Raw genomic sequence first — 18,671 nt, 5'->3', positions numbered from 1 at the left:
GATGTGAGTGAGGAAAGTGAAGGTGCTTGACGTACCTGATCTTCTGTAGCAACAGCAAATCCAGTATGGTACCTTTCCTCTTTATCCGCAAACAGAGTGGAGTCAGGATCTGGTAAAGCTACTGCATGCTCTGTTGAAAGGTGTCTTGTTTCTTCTTTCATCTGTTCAAAGCAACCATAAGGAGCAGTAGAAGAGGTTTCCTCACCTATTTCTGTGTGAGATTGGGGGGTATTTGTCTTTCTATTCACAGTTCTCTTGCTGACCCCCCTCTGTAGAGATCTGTAAGTTGAATGTTCATGTTTTGTTCTAATGAGTCAGGTTCCTTTCATGAGATTTCTGGGGACTTAGTGTAGAAAAAACATGAGGGACAGCCACCTCCCTTACAGGTGTCTTACTTCCATGGGAATCTGGGTCAGGACCGCACTATTTCCTTGAGAGTGCCCAAAACAGTTCTTTCATGTCTGAATAATTTTAATTTTTCGTTAGTGTGGTATTCCCCCCTGGGAAGTGGCGGAAGAGTGGCCAGAGCAACTTTTCTTCAAAATATAATGTTGTCAGGTAGAGGCAGAGTCGTCTATGAGTGGAGGAAATTGGTAAGGAATAAGAAGGGAGGAAGCATATAAAGGATACAGATATGGTGGTGGGGAGATGGAAGAATGAGTAGCGGATAGAGTGAGAGGGAAGAAGGTGGAGTAGGAGGAGGAGAAGGAGGAGTAGAGGAGAAGTAGGAGGAGAGAGGAGAAGGTGGAGTGGAAGGAGAAAGTGGAGTAGAGGGAGGAGTAGGAGGAGGAGTAGAGGGGAAGTAGGAGGAGAGAGGAGAAGGTGGAGTAGAGGGAGGAGTAGGAGGAGAAAGTGGAGTAGGGGGAGGAGTAGGAAGAAGAAGGAGGAGTAGAGGGGAAGTAGGAGGAGAGAGGAGAAGGTGGAGTAGAGGGAGGAGTAGGAGGAGGAGAAGAGGAGAAGTAGGAGGAGAGAGGAGAAGGTGGAGTAGAGGGAGGAGTAGGAGGAGGAGTAGAGGGGAAGTAGGAGGAGAGAGGAGAAGGTGGAGTAGAGGGAGGAGTAGGAGGAGAAAGTGGAGTAGAGGGAGGAGTAGGAAGAAGAAGGAGGAGTAGAGGGGAAGTAGGAGGAGAGAGGAGAAGGTGGAGTAGAGGGAGGAGTAGGAGGAGGAGAAGAGGAGAAGTAGGAGGAGAGAGGAGAAGGTGGAGTAGAGGAAGGGGTAGGAGGAGAAAGTGGAGTAGAGGGAGGAGTAGGAAGAGGGGGAGGAGTAAGAGCAGGAAGGAGGAGTAGGAGGAGGAGAAGGTGGAGTAGAGGGAGGGGCAGTAGGGGAAAGTGGGGGACTGCAGATGAAGGGGAGGGATCGGTGGGAGGAATAAGCGGGGGTGGGCAGGTAAGGGAGCAGACAGGTGATGTAGCAATGGAGGATACATCAGAAATCAAGACTAGGTAGAAATGCAATGGAGGCTGCAAATAGCCCATGTACAACAACTATTAACTGGCCCTATGCTTTCCCTAGAGAAAAATAATAAAAGGCTAACATGCTCATCTTGTCTCCACAAGCCTCGAACGTTTCACTCCCATGGGTGGCCCATGATGGCTTGCCCACCACTTCTCCACACGGGGTCTTGTGCCCGCGGAGACAGACGCTATCCCTGACTCTCGTTCTTAATTTAATAATTTATAATCTAACATCTCAAAATGTAATTTCTACTTATATCACAAATATACATTATCACAATTTTATGTCTCGTAAATGGGATAAAATTTATTCTACTCTTTACTGATAATGTATTTTTAAAACATACAAAATAGACAAATAACATTGCCTTCTGCAAAATAAATGGAAAAGATAATGGAGATTTTGTTAAGCTTATAAATGGCTATACATTAATTCACATTTCTTGTACTCCAGTTTCTGGCTGTTAATGACAATGTACAATGTAATAGAGCAGCAGGGAATGCTAGCAGAATGCTTGGTTGCATAGGGAGAGGTATTAGCAGTAGGAAGAGGGAAATGCTCATGCCATTGTACAGAACACTGGTGGGACCTCACTTAGAGTACTGGATACAGTACTGGAGACCATATTCTTCAGAAGGATATGGATACCTTAGAGAGAGTTCAAAGAAGGGCTACTAAACTGGTTCATGGATTGCAGGGTAAAATTCACCAGGAAAGGTTAAAGGATCTTGACAGGTATAGCTTGGTGAAAAGACGAGACAGGGGAAATATGATAAAAGCATTTTTAAATACATAAAGGGAAACAACACAGTAAAAGTGGAGACTATATTTAAAAGAAGTAAAACTACCATAACAAGAGGACATAGTCTCAAAAATAGAGGGACCAAGGTTTAAAAATAATATCAGGAAGTATTACATTACTGAGAGGGTAGTGGATGCATGGAATAGCCTTCCAACTGGAGTGGTAGAGGTTAACTCAGTAGAAGTGTTTTAAGCATGCGTGGGATAGGCATAAGGCTAAGCACTTGCTGCTAGTAACAGATCTAGAATTAATATACTATAATGCCCAAAGTCTCAATTCCTACGCATATGCAATAATAAAATATCTGGGCTTACAACAAAAATTATGTTAGTCAGTCTTTAAACTTGGCTTATTCATTTGTTCAAGAAATCTTGGTTTATTAGAACTTTCTTTTAGTAAATGTTCTTTAAGATAACCCTTCTTTCAGCATGTTATCAATCTTTGTACACAAAGCTAAAACACACTTGTTACTTATACATGAAACGATAGACATATATATTCTATCTACATATTAACCAATACTTGTCACAGACACCTTCCTGACACAGGGAAACTAATAGCAGGATAATCCTAGTAACCGTAACCTTTTTGTTCATAATATATGGGAATTAAGGAAGACAGCATGTCTTTAAGATAGGATGAGCATGACACAATACACGGGCGGAAAATAAATAAATAAAATAAATAAATAAACTCACGGAATGCAAACAATATACCTACAGCCATTAATCACTTTTCCTCTTCACAATCTAGCTTAACAACTTTGCATATTCCCTCTATCCACATTGCATAGCAATGCAACAAATCACACTTGCCTTTACATTTTTAACTCGTCCAAATAATTCTCTATTCCTGCATCAGATTCACTTTCCTAACCTTCGTAATAAACACTGAGCTACATCCCTGACTCCTTATCTTATACAACAGTCTTGGAGAAAATACTTTGTTCCATTGCTAAATCTTATTAGTTTCTGAATAATTTTACTGAACGCTGAACTGAAAAACCAGGAATGTCACCCCTCCCTCTCCCCCCTCGCGTCTCACAGAAGGCAAGGAGAGAGCCAGCATGAAGTTTTTTAACCATGTCAGCGCTGGAAAGACAGTTACGTTACAATTATTGCAAAAGCAAAGGGACACAAAAACACAACATTTAATAATACTCTTTAGTGAAACTCAATACAAAACCCCCACCCTCTACCAGGGTAATGGCTAACACAAAATACAAAAACAATTATTATAATATACATACATTCTTAACCCTTTGTGATCTAGTTCTTCCTCAACCCTACCTTCCTGCTGAATAGCATTGCTACTCTGTACCAGTAAGCTTGCTTTCTTCTCTGTCAGTAATCTACCACATGAAGGCACAGCAATTTTACACACTTTAGCAATCTCTATCTTCAACTAGATCACACACGCTAGCCAGCCCTTATTGGGCTTTTCTAACCCTGTTCCATTCCCCTCCTATACAGGCGTCCCAGATATAGGGGGGAAAGGTTTTAAACAGTGTCTACAATGGTGGACTGACACTCGAGAGGGGTGGGTCCCCCCCCAGTGCGTCTTTCCAAAACGTAGACTAGTCACTAATTGGAGGTGAGAAGTGTGTGACCAATCACTTCTCTCACAATAGAAATAGAAGAGGATAGAATAATAATATAGGAAGTATAGAAAAGGTAAAGAGTAAGGAAAAAATCCTTAGGGACAGACACAGGAGTTTAAATGACTCCACATTAAACAAACAACAGTACAGTTGAAATACAGTGCATGCATCACAGTTCAAATGAAATCAACAGTAATCCCTTTCCTTCTACATGTGCTTACTCCAAAGTCACCTTTCTCAACCTCGTAGTGTCCCCGCTCGGAGAACGACTTTCATAAGTCTCACTACCAGCGGCCAAGGATAACAGCTAACACCGGTCCGAAATCCTTTCCAGCCTCCCTCTACTCTGCAGTCCACAAGAATGTGGCCACGTCTATCCTCATTCCCGTAGTGCCCCTATAAAACCCACTTTATAAGTCTCACTACCACGTGATGCGAAAAACAAGCAATACCTGCCTGAATTCCCCCAGGAAACAAAGTCCCCTGCCACAAGGCTAAGTCTCCTACCACGATTAAATAATCAGTGGACCTTCAGCTCAACTAGAGCCGAAGGGTCCGGGTCAGGACGTCCCCAACTCAACTAGAGCTGGATGGTCCGGGTCAGGACGTCCCCAACTCAACTAGAGCTGGATAGTCCGAACGCGCACAGTGAAGCTAGCTAGGCTATCAAAGTGACACAAACTTGGATCACAGGAAACTATGATTCTACACAGATCCCACAGTTCCACAAACTTCTTTTTCCTTACAGCCACAGCCACGAGGCTCCTAAAAGAAGTAAACAGGCAAAGAAGACCCCCCAGGAACACATCCACGGGTCAACCCCTCTTTTTCCTTACAACCACAGCACCGTGGTTCCTAAAAGAGGTAAAACAGGCAACAGAAGACCCCCCAGGAACACATCCACGGGTCAACCCCCCTTTATCCCAAAAGGGGTAAAATACAAACAGATAGACAGACACACTGAAGACCCAGGCAAGTCCCCTCAGGTCCACCCCCCTTTATCCCAAAAAGGGGAAAACAAGCAAGACAGAACCCCAGGCAAATCCCCTGCAGGTCCACCCCCCCTTTATCTCAAAATGGGGAAACAGGCAAACAATTCAAACACAATTCAAACACACCCAGGCAACAGATAGACTAAAATGCAGGTAAACAAGTGAGTAACGAGACACCGGGCAAGATATTACCTGTCTTTGATGTCCTCCCGGGAAGCAGTCACAGACACGTGGACGGGTCAATCAAAGGGGCCGGAACGTACCGGTGGCTCTGCAGAAGTCTCTACCGTGTATCTGGAGGTGATCAATCTCCCTTCCTACCCCCAGGATTCCCCCGTCCAACAGCATCTTCCTTAGGACGGCTCACCGGCCAGAGGCCATAGCCCGATGCCCCACGTTGGGCGCCAAGTTGTTATGGTACTTTTTGAAAGTAAACCAAAATGTTCAAAGTCTATCTGTTCCTGTCCAAATCTGAGATGATTAAATTGCGTATACGCAGAAGTAAGCTCACACTGACACATGGAGTTCAGGTTAAAAGCACTTCAGAAAATTTAATACAATCTGGTTGGAAAACAGTTGTGCAGATCTTTTTAAAAGCAAAATTACATCATCATTGAATATCAGATGATAATAAATAAACATCATTGATTGGATTAAACATTATGTGACTAACTTCGTGTCCACCCACCAATATTATTAATTGGCTCAGGGGTTTGAGTGACCAGCTAGGTGTCCTCCCACCGGGAGGTGGTATTATTCTGGACAAGGGTGTGGACAGAAGGCTCAGGCGCCATCTTTCCCAGCATGAGGTTTACTCGGTGGAAAGGGGGGCTTGAGCGTCATTTTACACAGTCAGTGATATCAGGCCTCATGTCCAGGTGCAAGGTCTCTTATGAATAGAACATTTCATTACTACTGTGTTCTCGTGGCCTTCAAACTATACTATCTTACAAGTCTTAAGGAGTAGCCAGCACCTCCTGGTACTTGTCCTTGTAGGAAACACGGTCTTTGTCTACTGTATTAATTGGGTTGAGAAGTTCAGTCACGTAAGGTAGTTTTAAAATGAACAAGTTAAGTCATGAGGACAAAATGGAGGATTTGAAGAAGTCAGGTTAGGAGGACAAAATGGAGGATTGTCACAATATAGGGTTAAAATGGAGTTAGTACAATAATTCAATACAAGTACAATAATAATTTTTAATAATTCCACATCAGAGGGACAGGACATAAATAAACATCCTTTAAAGTAAATAGTCAATGAATATATCCAAATCCCTGTCCCTGATGCTTACCCAGCCATGTATATAAAGCCATAGCCTGCTCAAAAGTTAGTGCTTAGACCTAATTCGTAATCTATATAGTATAGGTCCTCAGCTCACAGATGCAGATACAGTTAATCAAAACAAAAACAAATAAAAAAAAAAAACAACAATAATAGTCAGACTGTATCACAGAGGTGCTGCAAGCAGGAGATAGAGCAATAAAGTGAGAGAAGCGTAGGATATAATAGGGGGTCAGTACTAAATGTACTTGACAAATGTAGTTATAAAGCCTCTCTCCCTTTTCAGCTAGCTAGATAGACATAGTAGAGAAAGAAAGAAAATCAATCAAAAAATGGTGATACAGAGCATAATCAAAAAATGCTCCACACCCAGAGTGTTTAGTCAGTGCCCATGTGAGAAACACAAAAAATAATAAATGCTAAAAGCGCCCAACGCGCGTTTCGGTGCCTATGTCATGCACCTTCGTCAGGGACCAAAAGTTTGTGGTCACTAACCTCCCTTAAGTATGCAATATGCCCAGATATTGGCCAATTGGCCGGTCAGAGAGGATATCCCTCAGGTGTTGCAGAGTTACCTCAATCTAGCCACTCATTTCCGGTATTCCATGCCGGGTGGGGTGTCACGTGACCTCTCTCACCACGGACCGGATTGGTGAGATTAAGGGCTCCTCTGATTGGTTCAAACGCCCCATGTGACTCCTTTGATCGGCAGGTAGTGTGTGGATGTATACCACACCCCCTTCCAAGTCTTTGAATAATCTGACGATCGTATCCACAATGAGGATAGAAAGTAGGACTACCAGTCCTAGGACTCTCAGGCAATCGCCCACCTAAATGCCAAATACAAACTAAGCAGTCGGCAGACCAGCGTATAGCCTACCTGACTATCTGTTAAGTTAGGTCCTATGTGCCCATATTGCACTGTATCCACCAACTCCTACAAATCTCAGCCAGCCATTAAATGTTAAGTTTAGACAGACTCTAGGTGCTTATACTTATATGTATAGAGTGTAGCTATTAGTCTCACACTCTCAGTGGTAATGAAAGAACCACAGGGTACCATAATCCCTGATAGGCTCTAGTCGCATAGAGACATCTACATAGCCCTGGCTAGATGAACAATTCAGGATTCGGGGATATGGGGTATCTCATATATATATATATAAACAGGCTTCATAGGGTAGATGGACCTCCGGCTAGGCATCTAATGTATTGGAGGAACCATATTATCAGGGAAGCAATTATGGCAGATTCTACAGTGCAATCTCTTAGGTGTGATTGCGGTGCCGCTGTAATTAAAGGGACAGAGTCTTAAAGAGGTAGGGTAGGGTAGGGTGAGTTCAAGTATATAGACTTATTTGTTGAACTAACATGTGGAGAAATAGACAAAGTTAAGTTTAAAGAACTCCAAGTCCAACCTGCTAGTAACATTTCTCTACAGGAACAGAGTTCATTGAAACATTTACAGACTCTGGACAAAGTGATCTTTAAACCGTCAGATAAAAGGGGCAATACGGTGATCCTGAACAGAATCGATTATGTATCTATGGTACATGATCTTATCCAGGATAAAGATACGTATGAAATACTCCCCTGCGATCCCACTAAAAAGTATCTTATGGAACTCAAAAAGATTCTTGATACGGCCCTAGCATCAGAGCTAATTTCCAAAGATGAATTTGATTTTATCTTTACTAAAAAACCCATAACAGCGACCTTTTATGCCCTCCCAAAAATACATAAACAAAAACCCAAATTAGGGGGGAGACCTATTGTCTCGGGGAGGGGTAATTTAACCCAGAACACAAGCCTATTTGTAGACCAGATTCTACGTAAATTAGTCATTAAACTCCCATCTTACTTAAGGGATACCAAGCATACCTTGAATACCATTGGGGGATTGACCGTAACAGGGGATGCCATCTTATGTAGCCTGGATGTGGAGAACCTATACAGTTCTATACCACATGAAGTGGGCCTTAAACACATCCAGGCCTTTCTGGATGAACAACCAGGAGCTTCGTTATCTCATAATCGCCTGGTACATGACTTAATGCAATTCATATTGACGCATAATTTTTTCATGTTCCAGGGCAAATATTACCACCAACTTAGGGGGACGGCTATGGGGACGGCATGTGCCCCCTCATATGCCAATCTCCACCTAGGTTGGTGGGAAAGAACTATGGTTTTCAACACCCAGATGCAGAAATATACCCAACATATCAAAGTCTGGAAGAGATACATTGATGACGTCCTACTGATTTGGACGGACACCATTGACCTCTTCCATGACTTTGTGAGGACCCTGAACCTAAATGACATCAACTTGAAATTAACGAGTGAAGTAGGGGGCAAAAAAAATCAATTTTCTGGATATAACCATCACAATGACAGAAGATGGTCATCTTATCTCTACGTTATTCAGAAAACCCACATCTACAAATAACCTACTCAATTGGGAGAGCTATCATCCCCCATCCCTAAAAAGAGGGATACCAATTGGACAATACCTACGCCTTCGACGGAACTGCTCCAACTTGGAGGACTTTAAGCTTAAGGCTAAGACACTTCGGAGCCAGTTCAAACAGAAAGGGTACCCGAATAAATGCATCAAGTATGCGTACAAACGGGCGCTACTGGTAGATCGAAACGAGTTACTTTCAGAGGACAGCAGTTGTAAAACAACTCAGGATGTGATTAGGTGCATTGGGAGTTATGATGCAGGCTGGAACCATATCATTAAGATCTTGGAAAGATATTGGCCCCTCCTGCACCAAGACCCACATATACATAAAGTAATCACTCCCCATGCTTCTGTCACCGCAAGACGAGGACAAAACTTAAAAGATTTATTAGTCCCTAGCCACCTGAAAAGTACCCCTCAGAATTCCACCTGGCTTAAGTCCTCAGTGGTAGGCACCTACCAGTGTGGGAGGTGCAAGGCCTGTCACTTCATACGTCGTCCATCCAAAACCTTTACAGACTCATCTAACTCCCAGGAGTTTAAGGTGAAAACCTTTTTTAATTGTCAGACAAAAGGTGTTGTCTATCTACTCACATGCTCCTGTAATAAACTCTACGTAGGTAAAACCTCTAGGATGTTGAAAGTAAGAATAAGAGAACATGTGAACTCAGTGAATCCAAGGAGACTGATAGACACACCAGTCTCCAAACACCTCAAACTGCATCACAGGGGTTCCTCAGATGGGATCAGGTTCTGTGGTTTGGAAAGGGTTACGTTGGGACCAAGGGGTGGGGATCTGGATAAAAAACTCTTACAAAGAGAGAGTTTCTGGATCTATAAACTCAAGACACTCGCACCCCTTGGTCTCAACGAGGGTTTTTCATACACCTCATTTATCGCGGATTAACATTCTTAGCTCCCATGTTTGTAATTAATGTAAATAATGTTATCATGTAAATATTCAAGATATGCCTCATACACGCTTTATATTCTAGTATAGTTTTTTTGATCCTTTTTATTGTTTATTTTTGTTATTTTTTTGATGCTGTTGATCCCCACTAAAACAGCCCATACCCTTACGTTACCTCAAAAACCTCAAGTGACTTTACACTATTGGGCTGAATAAATTCGGCTTTCCTCTACCGCCCTACCTCTTTAAGACTCTGTCCCTTTATTTACAGCGGCACCGCAATCACACCTAAGAGATTGCACTGTAGAATCTGCCATAATTGCTTCCCTGATAATATGGTTCCTCCAATACATTAGATGCCTAGCCGGAGGTCCATCTACCCTATGAAGCCTGTTTATATATATATATGAGATACCCCATATCCCCGAATCTTGAATTGTTCATCTAGCCAGGGCTATGTAGATGTCTCTATGCGACTATAGCCTATCAGGGATTATGGTACCCTGTGGTTCTTTCATTACCACTGATAGAGTGTGAGACTAATAGCTACACTCTATACATATAAGTATAAGCACCTAGAGTCTGTCTAAACTTAACATTTAATGGCTGGCTGAGATTTGTAGGAGTTGGTGGATACAGTGCAATATGGGCACATAGGACCTAACTTAACAGATAGTCAGGTAGGCTATACGCTGGTCTGCCGACTGCTTAGTTTGTATTTGGCATTTAGGTGGGCGATTGCCTGAGAGTCCTAGGACTGGTAGTCCTTCTACTTTCTATCCTCATTGTGGATACGATCGTCAGATTATTCAAAGACTTGGAAGGGGGTGTGGTATACATCCACACACTACCTGCCGATCAAAGGAGTCACATAGGGCGTTTGAACCAATCAGAGGAGCCCTTAATCTCACCAATCCGGTCCGTGGTGAGAGAGGTCACGTGACACCCCACCCGGCATGGAATACCGGAAATGAGTGGCTAGATTGAGGTAACTCTGCAACACCTGAGGGATATCCTCTCTGACCGGCCAATTGGCCAATATCTGGGCATATTGCATACTTAAGGGAGGTTAGTGACCACAAACTTTTGGTCCCTGACGAAGGTGCATGACATAGGCACCGAAACGCGCGTTGGGCGCTTTTAGCATTTATTATTTTTTGTGTTTCACACATGGGCACTGACTAAACACTCTGGGTGTGGAGCATTTTTTGATTATGCTCTGTATCACCATTTTTTGATTGATTTTCTTTCTTTCTCTACTATGTCTATCTAGCTAGCTGAAAAGGGAGAGAGGCTTTATAACTACATTTGTCAAGTACATTTAGTACTGACCCCCTATTATATCCTACGCTTCTCTCACTTTATTGCTCTATCTCCTGCTTGCAGCACCTCTGTGATACAGTCTGACTATTATTGTTGTTTTTTTTTTATTTGTTTTTGTTTTGATTAACTGTATCTGCATCTGTGAGCTGAGGACCTATACTATATAGATTACGAATTAGGTCTAAGCACTAACTTTTGAGCAGGCTATGGCTTTATATACATGGCTGGGTAAGCATCAGGGACAGGGATTTGGATATATTCATTGACTATTTACTTTAAAGGATGTTTATTTATGTCCTGTCCCTCTATCCCATAATAGCCCTTTTTCTTTGGACTATATCCCAGATCCATTAGACAGTAGAGATCGCATTAGCTGTATATACTTCATTTATTTTGTTTTATTTTGATTTATTTATCTACTCATTAACTCTATATGGCTGGGTAAGCATCAGAGGCAGGGATATGGATATATTCATTGATTATTAACATTAAAGGATTTTTTATTTTTTGTCCCTCTATCCCAGAATAGTCCTCTGTCTTCTGACTATATCCCAGATCCATTAGACAGTAGAGAATGTACTAGTTGTATATACTTCATTCATTTGGTTTTTTTTTATTTACTTGGATTTATTTAATTACCTACTTATTTTGTAGCACTGTCCTCCCTGGCTAGGGGGATCCAGCCTCCAGTATCTGTGTATATTATTTTTCCTAAACTCTATACGTATATCCAGGTATGCCTAGGGTCTCATTTACTTTTTTAAGTTTTGAGACCTTGAGCATTTGCTTCTGTCTGTTTGGCATTTATATAGTTTAGGGGTTAAGCCCCTGGAGACCCCTGGAGTCTCCCTGCGGTACAATAGGCCTAGCGGAGCCAGACTGGGACTGCCCCATTTGGTTCAGTACTGGTGACTGTTCCATCTGGGTTTGGGACTAGGTCTGTTACCCGCTACCTATTCTTTCGTTCTGTTTTTTTGTACAAAGCTTACATAGCCTTGCACACCCAGCAGTCACTCACTGGAATGACTGACTAGCATTACACAGCACAACATCTATATAGATCGACTCTTACCAAGTTAACCTCCTGTCATTACATAACAAAGGGGACAGTATCTCGTTCAACCACGCCTGAAGTAACTATGCATGTCTTATTCACACTACCGATCCTGCACCTAACTTGGAGACACACTAGAATTATTACACTTTACACTTCGCTTACCCTAAGACGCAAGCGTAACTAGGTGGACTGACTTGTACTCTTGAAATCAGTGCTCTCACTTTATGTTTTAAACCATTATCTTGAAAGCAAAGATCTTCTTTAGCATGCATACTCTTCATAAACAAATGTTTAAAGCGACAATGTCTAAAGCGACAATGTCTAAAGCGACAAATGTTTAAAGCGACCAATGCTTAAGACTAGTTTAAACAATGTTCAAGCCTACTCACAGTTTAAAAATACTCTCACCAATTGAATACATGAGCAAATAATTATAAAAAATGTGCCTGATAATCAATTGCCCCGCATGTTGTGCGGAGAAAATGCCTGAGGACTGCTTTTGGGGCACCTCATGCCTGCTTGTAACCCTGTATGTGCACTGCAAAAATAAAGAATTAAAAAAAAAAAAAAAAGAATCATAACACCATAACCACTCAAGTGGAGGTGCAGTGCTTATGGTGCTTTGAGCAGAGCTTGAGAAATTCGGCTTTTTACTCCTATCCTTTTGTAGGTTTAAAAAAAAAAAAAAAATATTAGTTGACTCTGGAGGGATAGATACTCTTATAAAATTGTATTATAACTTGGGCAACATGGCTGATTTTCTTATAATAAATATGGCTTGGTTCCTATGTTTACCAGGCACTGGCTTAATGTCCTAAGTAGCCTTTACTACTCTGGTTTAGGCATGACATTAGCCATATTTATCAGTCGACATCTTGCCCATGTACAATTATTGCGTATTACAATCTGCTATCCAACCACCAACACTTACTAATAAGGTGGAGAGAAGAAACTGCACCTTGTGCCACAGCCACCAAGAGCTAATATCTTGTTGAGTGGATGAGAAGTTTTGTCCTCGATAATCCTAATTAACCACTCTTACTTGGAAGGGAAGGGAAAATGCTGTCCCTTACAGTATGATTGTTGGTTTCTGCTTAGATCTAGCCCACGTACATACGTTTATGAATTCCAAGTGTGTAAACTATAAGATCCACAGTAATAACAACACATAATAATACCTGGATATGATGAGAAAGAATGCTAGAGTATTAAAGTGCTCTAGAAATGCTGCTTGCTTGCTATTTTTGGTTATGTATTGTCTGAGACAAAATTGTTCAATGTTATTTAGATAACTTGCCACGGTTGTTGAAGTAGTGGTTTTCTCGTAAGAACACTATATATAAATATTGCTGTATTTTTTTTTATTTTTTAAAGTAAACCCACTTGTTGTTTGAGTGACAAGATGCCATTTAGACATATATATATATATATATATATATATATATATATATATTGTTTTGACAAAATCACCAGCAGGTGTATAGATTAAACGATATTGTATGCTTTAAAAAACAAACAAAAACAAAAAAATGTTTCACTTCTAGAGAAGTAGCGGTTCGTCAGCCCTTAACCCTAGTAAACACTACCATAGCCTTTCTCTTTGTGGGAAACTTTGCAGCCTTTTTTTATTTTATTTTTTATTTATTTTTTTAAACGGAACTCACTACATGTAATTAGACTGTTGGCAGTTCTGTGCCAGAGAAAACCAGTGAACATTCTTATTGCTATTAGAAAGGAAAGCTCAAGATTTTTCAAATAGTCCCCACATAACAGTCACAACTGTAGCTTTAAGATTGGGCACACATATAGAAATTACATTTTAGGTAGCTGCTGATACATTTCTGGACATATATACACAGGGTATACATATTCAATAGTCCATGGCTAATAAGAATCTTATTTAATGCAAAAATAGATATATTTTATTTTATAACACAATTGCAGGGCTTTTTGAGGACTGCTATTTTCCTCCAAATTCCAATGTGTCCACTCGAGATTCCTGATGACTTTCTGTGTATACAGGTGTTTAAGAAAGCAAGAGCTAGCACTCCAGCCATTGTATTCCTTGATGAGATTGATGCCATTGTGGGGTCACGTTCGTCCAGCGGTTCTGGCTCCGGTGTCCAGGAAAGAATTTTGTCTGTTCTGCTTAATGAGTTGGACGGTATTGGATTAAAGACCACTGAACGTAGGGGCACTAAAGTACTGCTGGAAGGCACTGGAAACTGCCACGATGATAAGGTAATGTTGATAATCCCTGTCTATTACTTATAGGAGAGAGGAAAACTTTACTGGATGTTATTAAATAGAAGAAAAAAAAATATGATATGATATTCTCAGACCTGTATACACTAGGACGTGTTCATTTTTATGTTTGCGTCTGTGGGATAACTTTGCAGACTTTATTTTACAGTCTAATTTAAAGGGTTACTATTTTTTAATTTATTGCCCTATTAAGCATTATGTACTTGGTACTCCCCATTATGTTTCTCAAAAAAAATTATAATATTTATAACCTTATCTTAAATTCTCTTGCTGCCTTCAATGCTCTGACATCATTGCTTCAATCAAATGCTTCTCATAGAGAAGCATTGGACCGATCTTCAGGCTCAGAGCACATGCGCATATTCTGTGCTGGGAGTGAGAGTGCGGCGGACAGAGGGACAGGATCCATGACAGAGGGGAAACAAACCAAAAATCTGAATGTGGGAGGGGTGGAGTGCACGAGGGAGAGGACATACAACCTTCCCTTTGCAGGCCCCTTACCAGTGCTGCATGCAAGGGTAGAACCTTATTCTGTGTGTCGCCTGTGCACTGACATCAGACCCCCGTGTGCACATTTAAAAAAAAGAAAATAATACTTCCCTTTTCTCCAGTGCTGAGTCGCCCTTAGTGCTGCCATCTACTCCTTGCATGATCAATGTAGTATGAGTATGCACACAGGAAATGGGGCCCGGTCTGCCTCCATGTCCAAAGCACTTCCATTACACATCCCCAGAGCACCGTCCAGTAGAGGGGTACAGCAAATCTCAATAAGACAAGAAAATTCGGACAGCTGGTGCAGGGAGGGAGGGGGGGGGGGGAATAAGGTATAACCAGATAATATGAACAACGTTACGGCCTTGCCTAAAGGATGATGGACCAATCCAATGCTCCTTATGGAGGCACATTGGGGACCATAGGCCATGCGTGGAACTTGATGCACTCCGCCATTGAACCTGTCATAGAGAATCGTTGAAATTCTCTATGGCAATGATTCTCTGTGGCAAGCTGTGATAGCACTGCACATGTACACGTCATGTCATGGTGTGCCTGGGTATAAGAGCCAGTAACAATCATGGCTCTCATATCCAGGGGGCTCAAATAATTAAAAAATAATGTTTTGTGAGCACTTAGTAGTTGGGATCTACTGTGGCACTAGAACAACTTCAAGTAAATGAATTTGTTTTAGTGAGTCCTGCGTTTGTATGTTGTACAAACACTGTTCAAAAATGCATATGGTTGCATATGATTAATAAAGAAAAACATAATAAAAGCAGAAGTGGTTTTGGTGTATAGATTATCCCTGTAAGTGAATCAAAACATGTTATAGAATAATGACTGTTGATCTATATTTACAGAAACTGTGCTTTGTGTTTGCTACATTGCCTAACAGCAAAACAATTCTAAATAAATTTAGTTGTTTTGTTAAGGTTTAACACTTAAAAGGTAAGAAGGCATTTTGTGGAATCTAGGCACCATAAGCACTTGATTGACATGAAATGGTTTTGGTTCCTGGAGTCTTTCTTTAACTTAGCCTCTGATTCTATTAGTTTGTAGTTCTGGCATTTTTTTTAAAGCACATAATCCTAGCTAAACCTTGCTCTATGGAAGAACACTGCTTATATGACCAGAAAACATACATGTGACTGAGCTCCTGTACTATGACTGAGAATCTCCACCTGGTTTGCTTCCTTGCTGCCACAGGGGCTTTTGGAGCGCTTCGCAGAAGCTTGATATGGGTCTCTCTGGAACATTTCCACCCGACCAGGCTGCAGTTCCCTTCCAGGCAGGTATCCATCCCTTCTGTCTATTCCTCTGCATCCCTTCATCCCACCAGGTATCCACCTGTCAGGGTACCTGAGGCCTCTACCTCTAAGGGAGGTAGAGACTTGGTGGTTTGTCCGTCCAGGCGAGCTGTTTCCTTCGTTCCTCGCGGTTCATCCAGTCACTTAAACACCGGCCGCGAGGAATCCACGTCCTTTTCTAGCGGGACGCTCAATACGTGACGTCTTGACGCTATCACGAGCGACCTGTCACTCAAGTGTCCGATATCCAATCGGTACTTGTCAGAGGCGTGATTACCATCCGGAGCCAGGGTATTTAAGCTTACTTCTCACTTCAGCTCATTGCCCTGTCGTGGTTCTAGCTTGTCTAGTCACTCTGTGCTCTGGTATTCTAGTTTGCTCTATTTGGTTTTGACTCGGCTTGTTGTACTACCCTGCTTCTCTGTTATCCCTTGACCCGGCTTGTCTCTCGCTTATCTGTCTTCCCGTTCCCTCGACCTTGGCTTGTCTCTGACTATTCTCTATTTCTCTCAGTACGTTAGTCCGGCCATTCTAAGGCCCGGTATACGTACCTTTCCACTCTTTGTACTCTGCGTGTTGGATCCCTGTCCCGATCCTGACATTACGACAGGGCCAATGGATCCTGCAGGTACAAACAGTCAGCTTGGTTCTTCGGATCCCAGGTTTGACGCCATGGAGCATAGGATGGATCAGATGGCTTTGGCACTACAGGCACTTTTGTCTCGTGCTAGTAATCCACCTGAGGAGACACGTACTCCTTCTATCTCTCCTGCAGTCTCAGGTCTAGAGGTAGCCACTGTAGGTGCTTCTTCCCGTATTACCCCACCAGTACGTTATGGCGGGTCACCGGAGAAGTGTCGTGGCTTTCTGAACCAGATTAGCATCCATTTCGAATTACAACCCCGCTCTTATCCTACAGATAGAGCGAAGGTTGGATTTGTTATTACTTTACTCATTGAGAAAGCTCTGAGATGGGCCAATCCTTTATGGGAGAATGATAATCCACTAGTCTATAATTATAATGCCTTTGTAGCTGCGTTTAGAAGAACTTTTGACCCTCCTGGTAGAAAGGTCAATGCAGCTAGATTACTGTTGCGCCTTAGACAGGACAATCGAACACTTGTGGATTATGCACTAGAGTTCAGGTCCTTGGCGGCAGAAGTTAAGTGGAACGAACAGGCTTATATAGATGTGTTTCTGAATGGGTTGTCAGATGTAATTCTTGACGAGGTCGCTACTAGAGAACTCCCTGAGAGTTTGGAGGATTTAATTTCTTTTATATCTCGTATTGATGAACGCTTAAGAGAGAGGCAGAACACTCGAGATAGGACCCGTAGACCCTCCTTTAAACTAGCGCCTACCTTTCAAAATTCTGAGTTCGAGGACTTACGCATTCCTGAACCTATGCAGATAGGCAGTACTCATCTCACAGAGAGGGAGAGACAGTACAGGAGAAGGGAGGGTTTATGTATGTATTGTGGAGTCAGAGGTCATTTACGCCTAAATTGTCCCAATCGTTCGGGAAACGCTCGCACCTAAGTTTCTCTAGAGGACAGGCCTTGGGTGTTTCTACTTTGTCCTCTATTCACAACTACAAAGAGTTCAGACTTCTGTTACCCGTCTCTTTAAAGTGGGAAAAGGGAGTAGTTAAGACTATGGCACTAATCGATTCTGGAGCTGCTGAGAGCTTTATAGATCAGGGTTTTGCTGCCAAGCATGCTATTCCATCCCAGTTAAAAGAGACACCACTGGCTGTTGAGGCCATCGATGGTAGACCGTTACTTGAGCCTGTTATTTTCCATGAGACCATACCGATTAACTTAACTGTTGGCATCCTACATAAAGAGGACATATCCTTACTGCTCATTTCTTCTCCGTCTATTCCCATAGTCCTGGGGTACTCCTGGTTGAGGAGACACAACCCTATTATTAATTGGGAGTCAGGGGAGATAGTTTCGTGGGGACAGAATTGTCAAGAAAAATGCTTGCGGAAGGTCTTACCTCTCGGATTAACCAACACATCGGCTAACTCTGACAATCCTACAGAGACACAAATTCCGCCTCAGTATCTAGATTTAAAGGCAGTTTTTGACAAAAAGAAAGCCGATACCTTACCTCCACACAGGCCCTTTGATTGCAAAATTAACCTACTCCCTGGTACCATGCCCCCCAGAGGTCATGTATACCCATTATCTACGAAAGAGAACTCAGTTCTAGAGGAGTATATTCACGAGAATTTAGACAAGGGATTCATCAGGAGGTCCTCCTCTCCTGCCGGGGCTGGATTTTTTTTTGTTAAAAAGAAGGATGGTTCTTTGAGACCTTGTATTGATTATCGAGGCTTAAATAAGATAACCATTAAAAATGCCTACCCGATTCCCTTGATCACCAAACTCTTCGATCGTTTGAAGGGCTCTACAATTTTCACCAAGTTAGACCTCAGAGGGGCATATAACTTGGTGAGAATCCAGCAGGGACATGAGTGGATGACGGCATTCAATACTCGCTATGGCCACTATGAATATACGGTTATGCCTTTTGGGTTATGCAATGCACCAGCCGTATTCCAAGATCTGATAAATGAGGTTCTTAGGGAATTTCAGCAAGAGTGCGTCATTGTATACCTAGATGATATACTTATACATTCTAGTGAGATTGAGACTCATCACAAGCAAGTCAGGAGGGTTTTGCACAAGCTTCTTCAGCATGGTTTGTACT

The 18,671-nt window shown here is 42.1% G+C and overlaps 1 protein-coding gene across 1 annotated transcript in view; it reads left to right on the top strand.

The window, feature by feature from the left end:
• The window catches only part of AFG2B (AFG2 AAA ATPase homolog B), a 48,851-nt gene that overhangs the window by 16,851 nt on the left and 13,329 nt on the right, over positions 1–18,671 (top strand). Inside the window, exon 6 of the mRNA XM_063449014.1 lies at positions 13,909–14,127. Within this exon, the coding sequence (XP_063305084.1) occupies positions 13,909–14,127 (219 nt within the window). The remainder of the gene's footprint in view (positions 1–13,908; positions 14,128–18,671) is intronic.

The sequence above is a fragment of the Pelobates fuscus genome, chromosome 3 (assembly GCF_036172605.1).
Source record: "Pelobates fuscus isolate aPelFus1 chromosome 3, aPelFus1.pri, whole genome shotgun sequence".
Lineage (NCBI taxonomy): Eukaryota > Metazoa > Chordata > Amphibia > Anura > Pelobatidae > Pelobates > Pelobates fuscus.
This window is presented reverse-complemented; position numbering and strand designations above follow the sequence as displayed.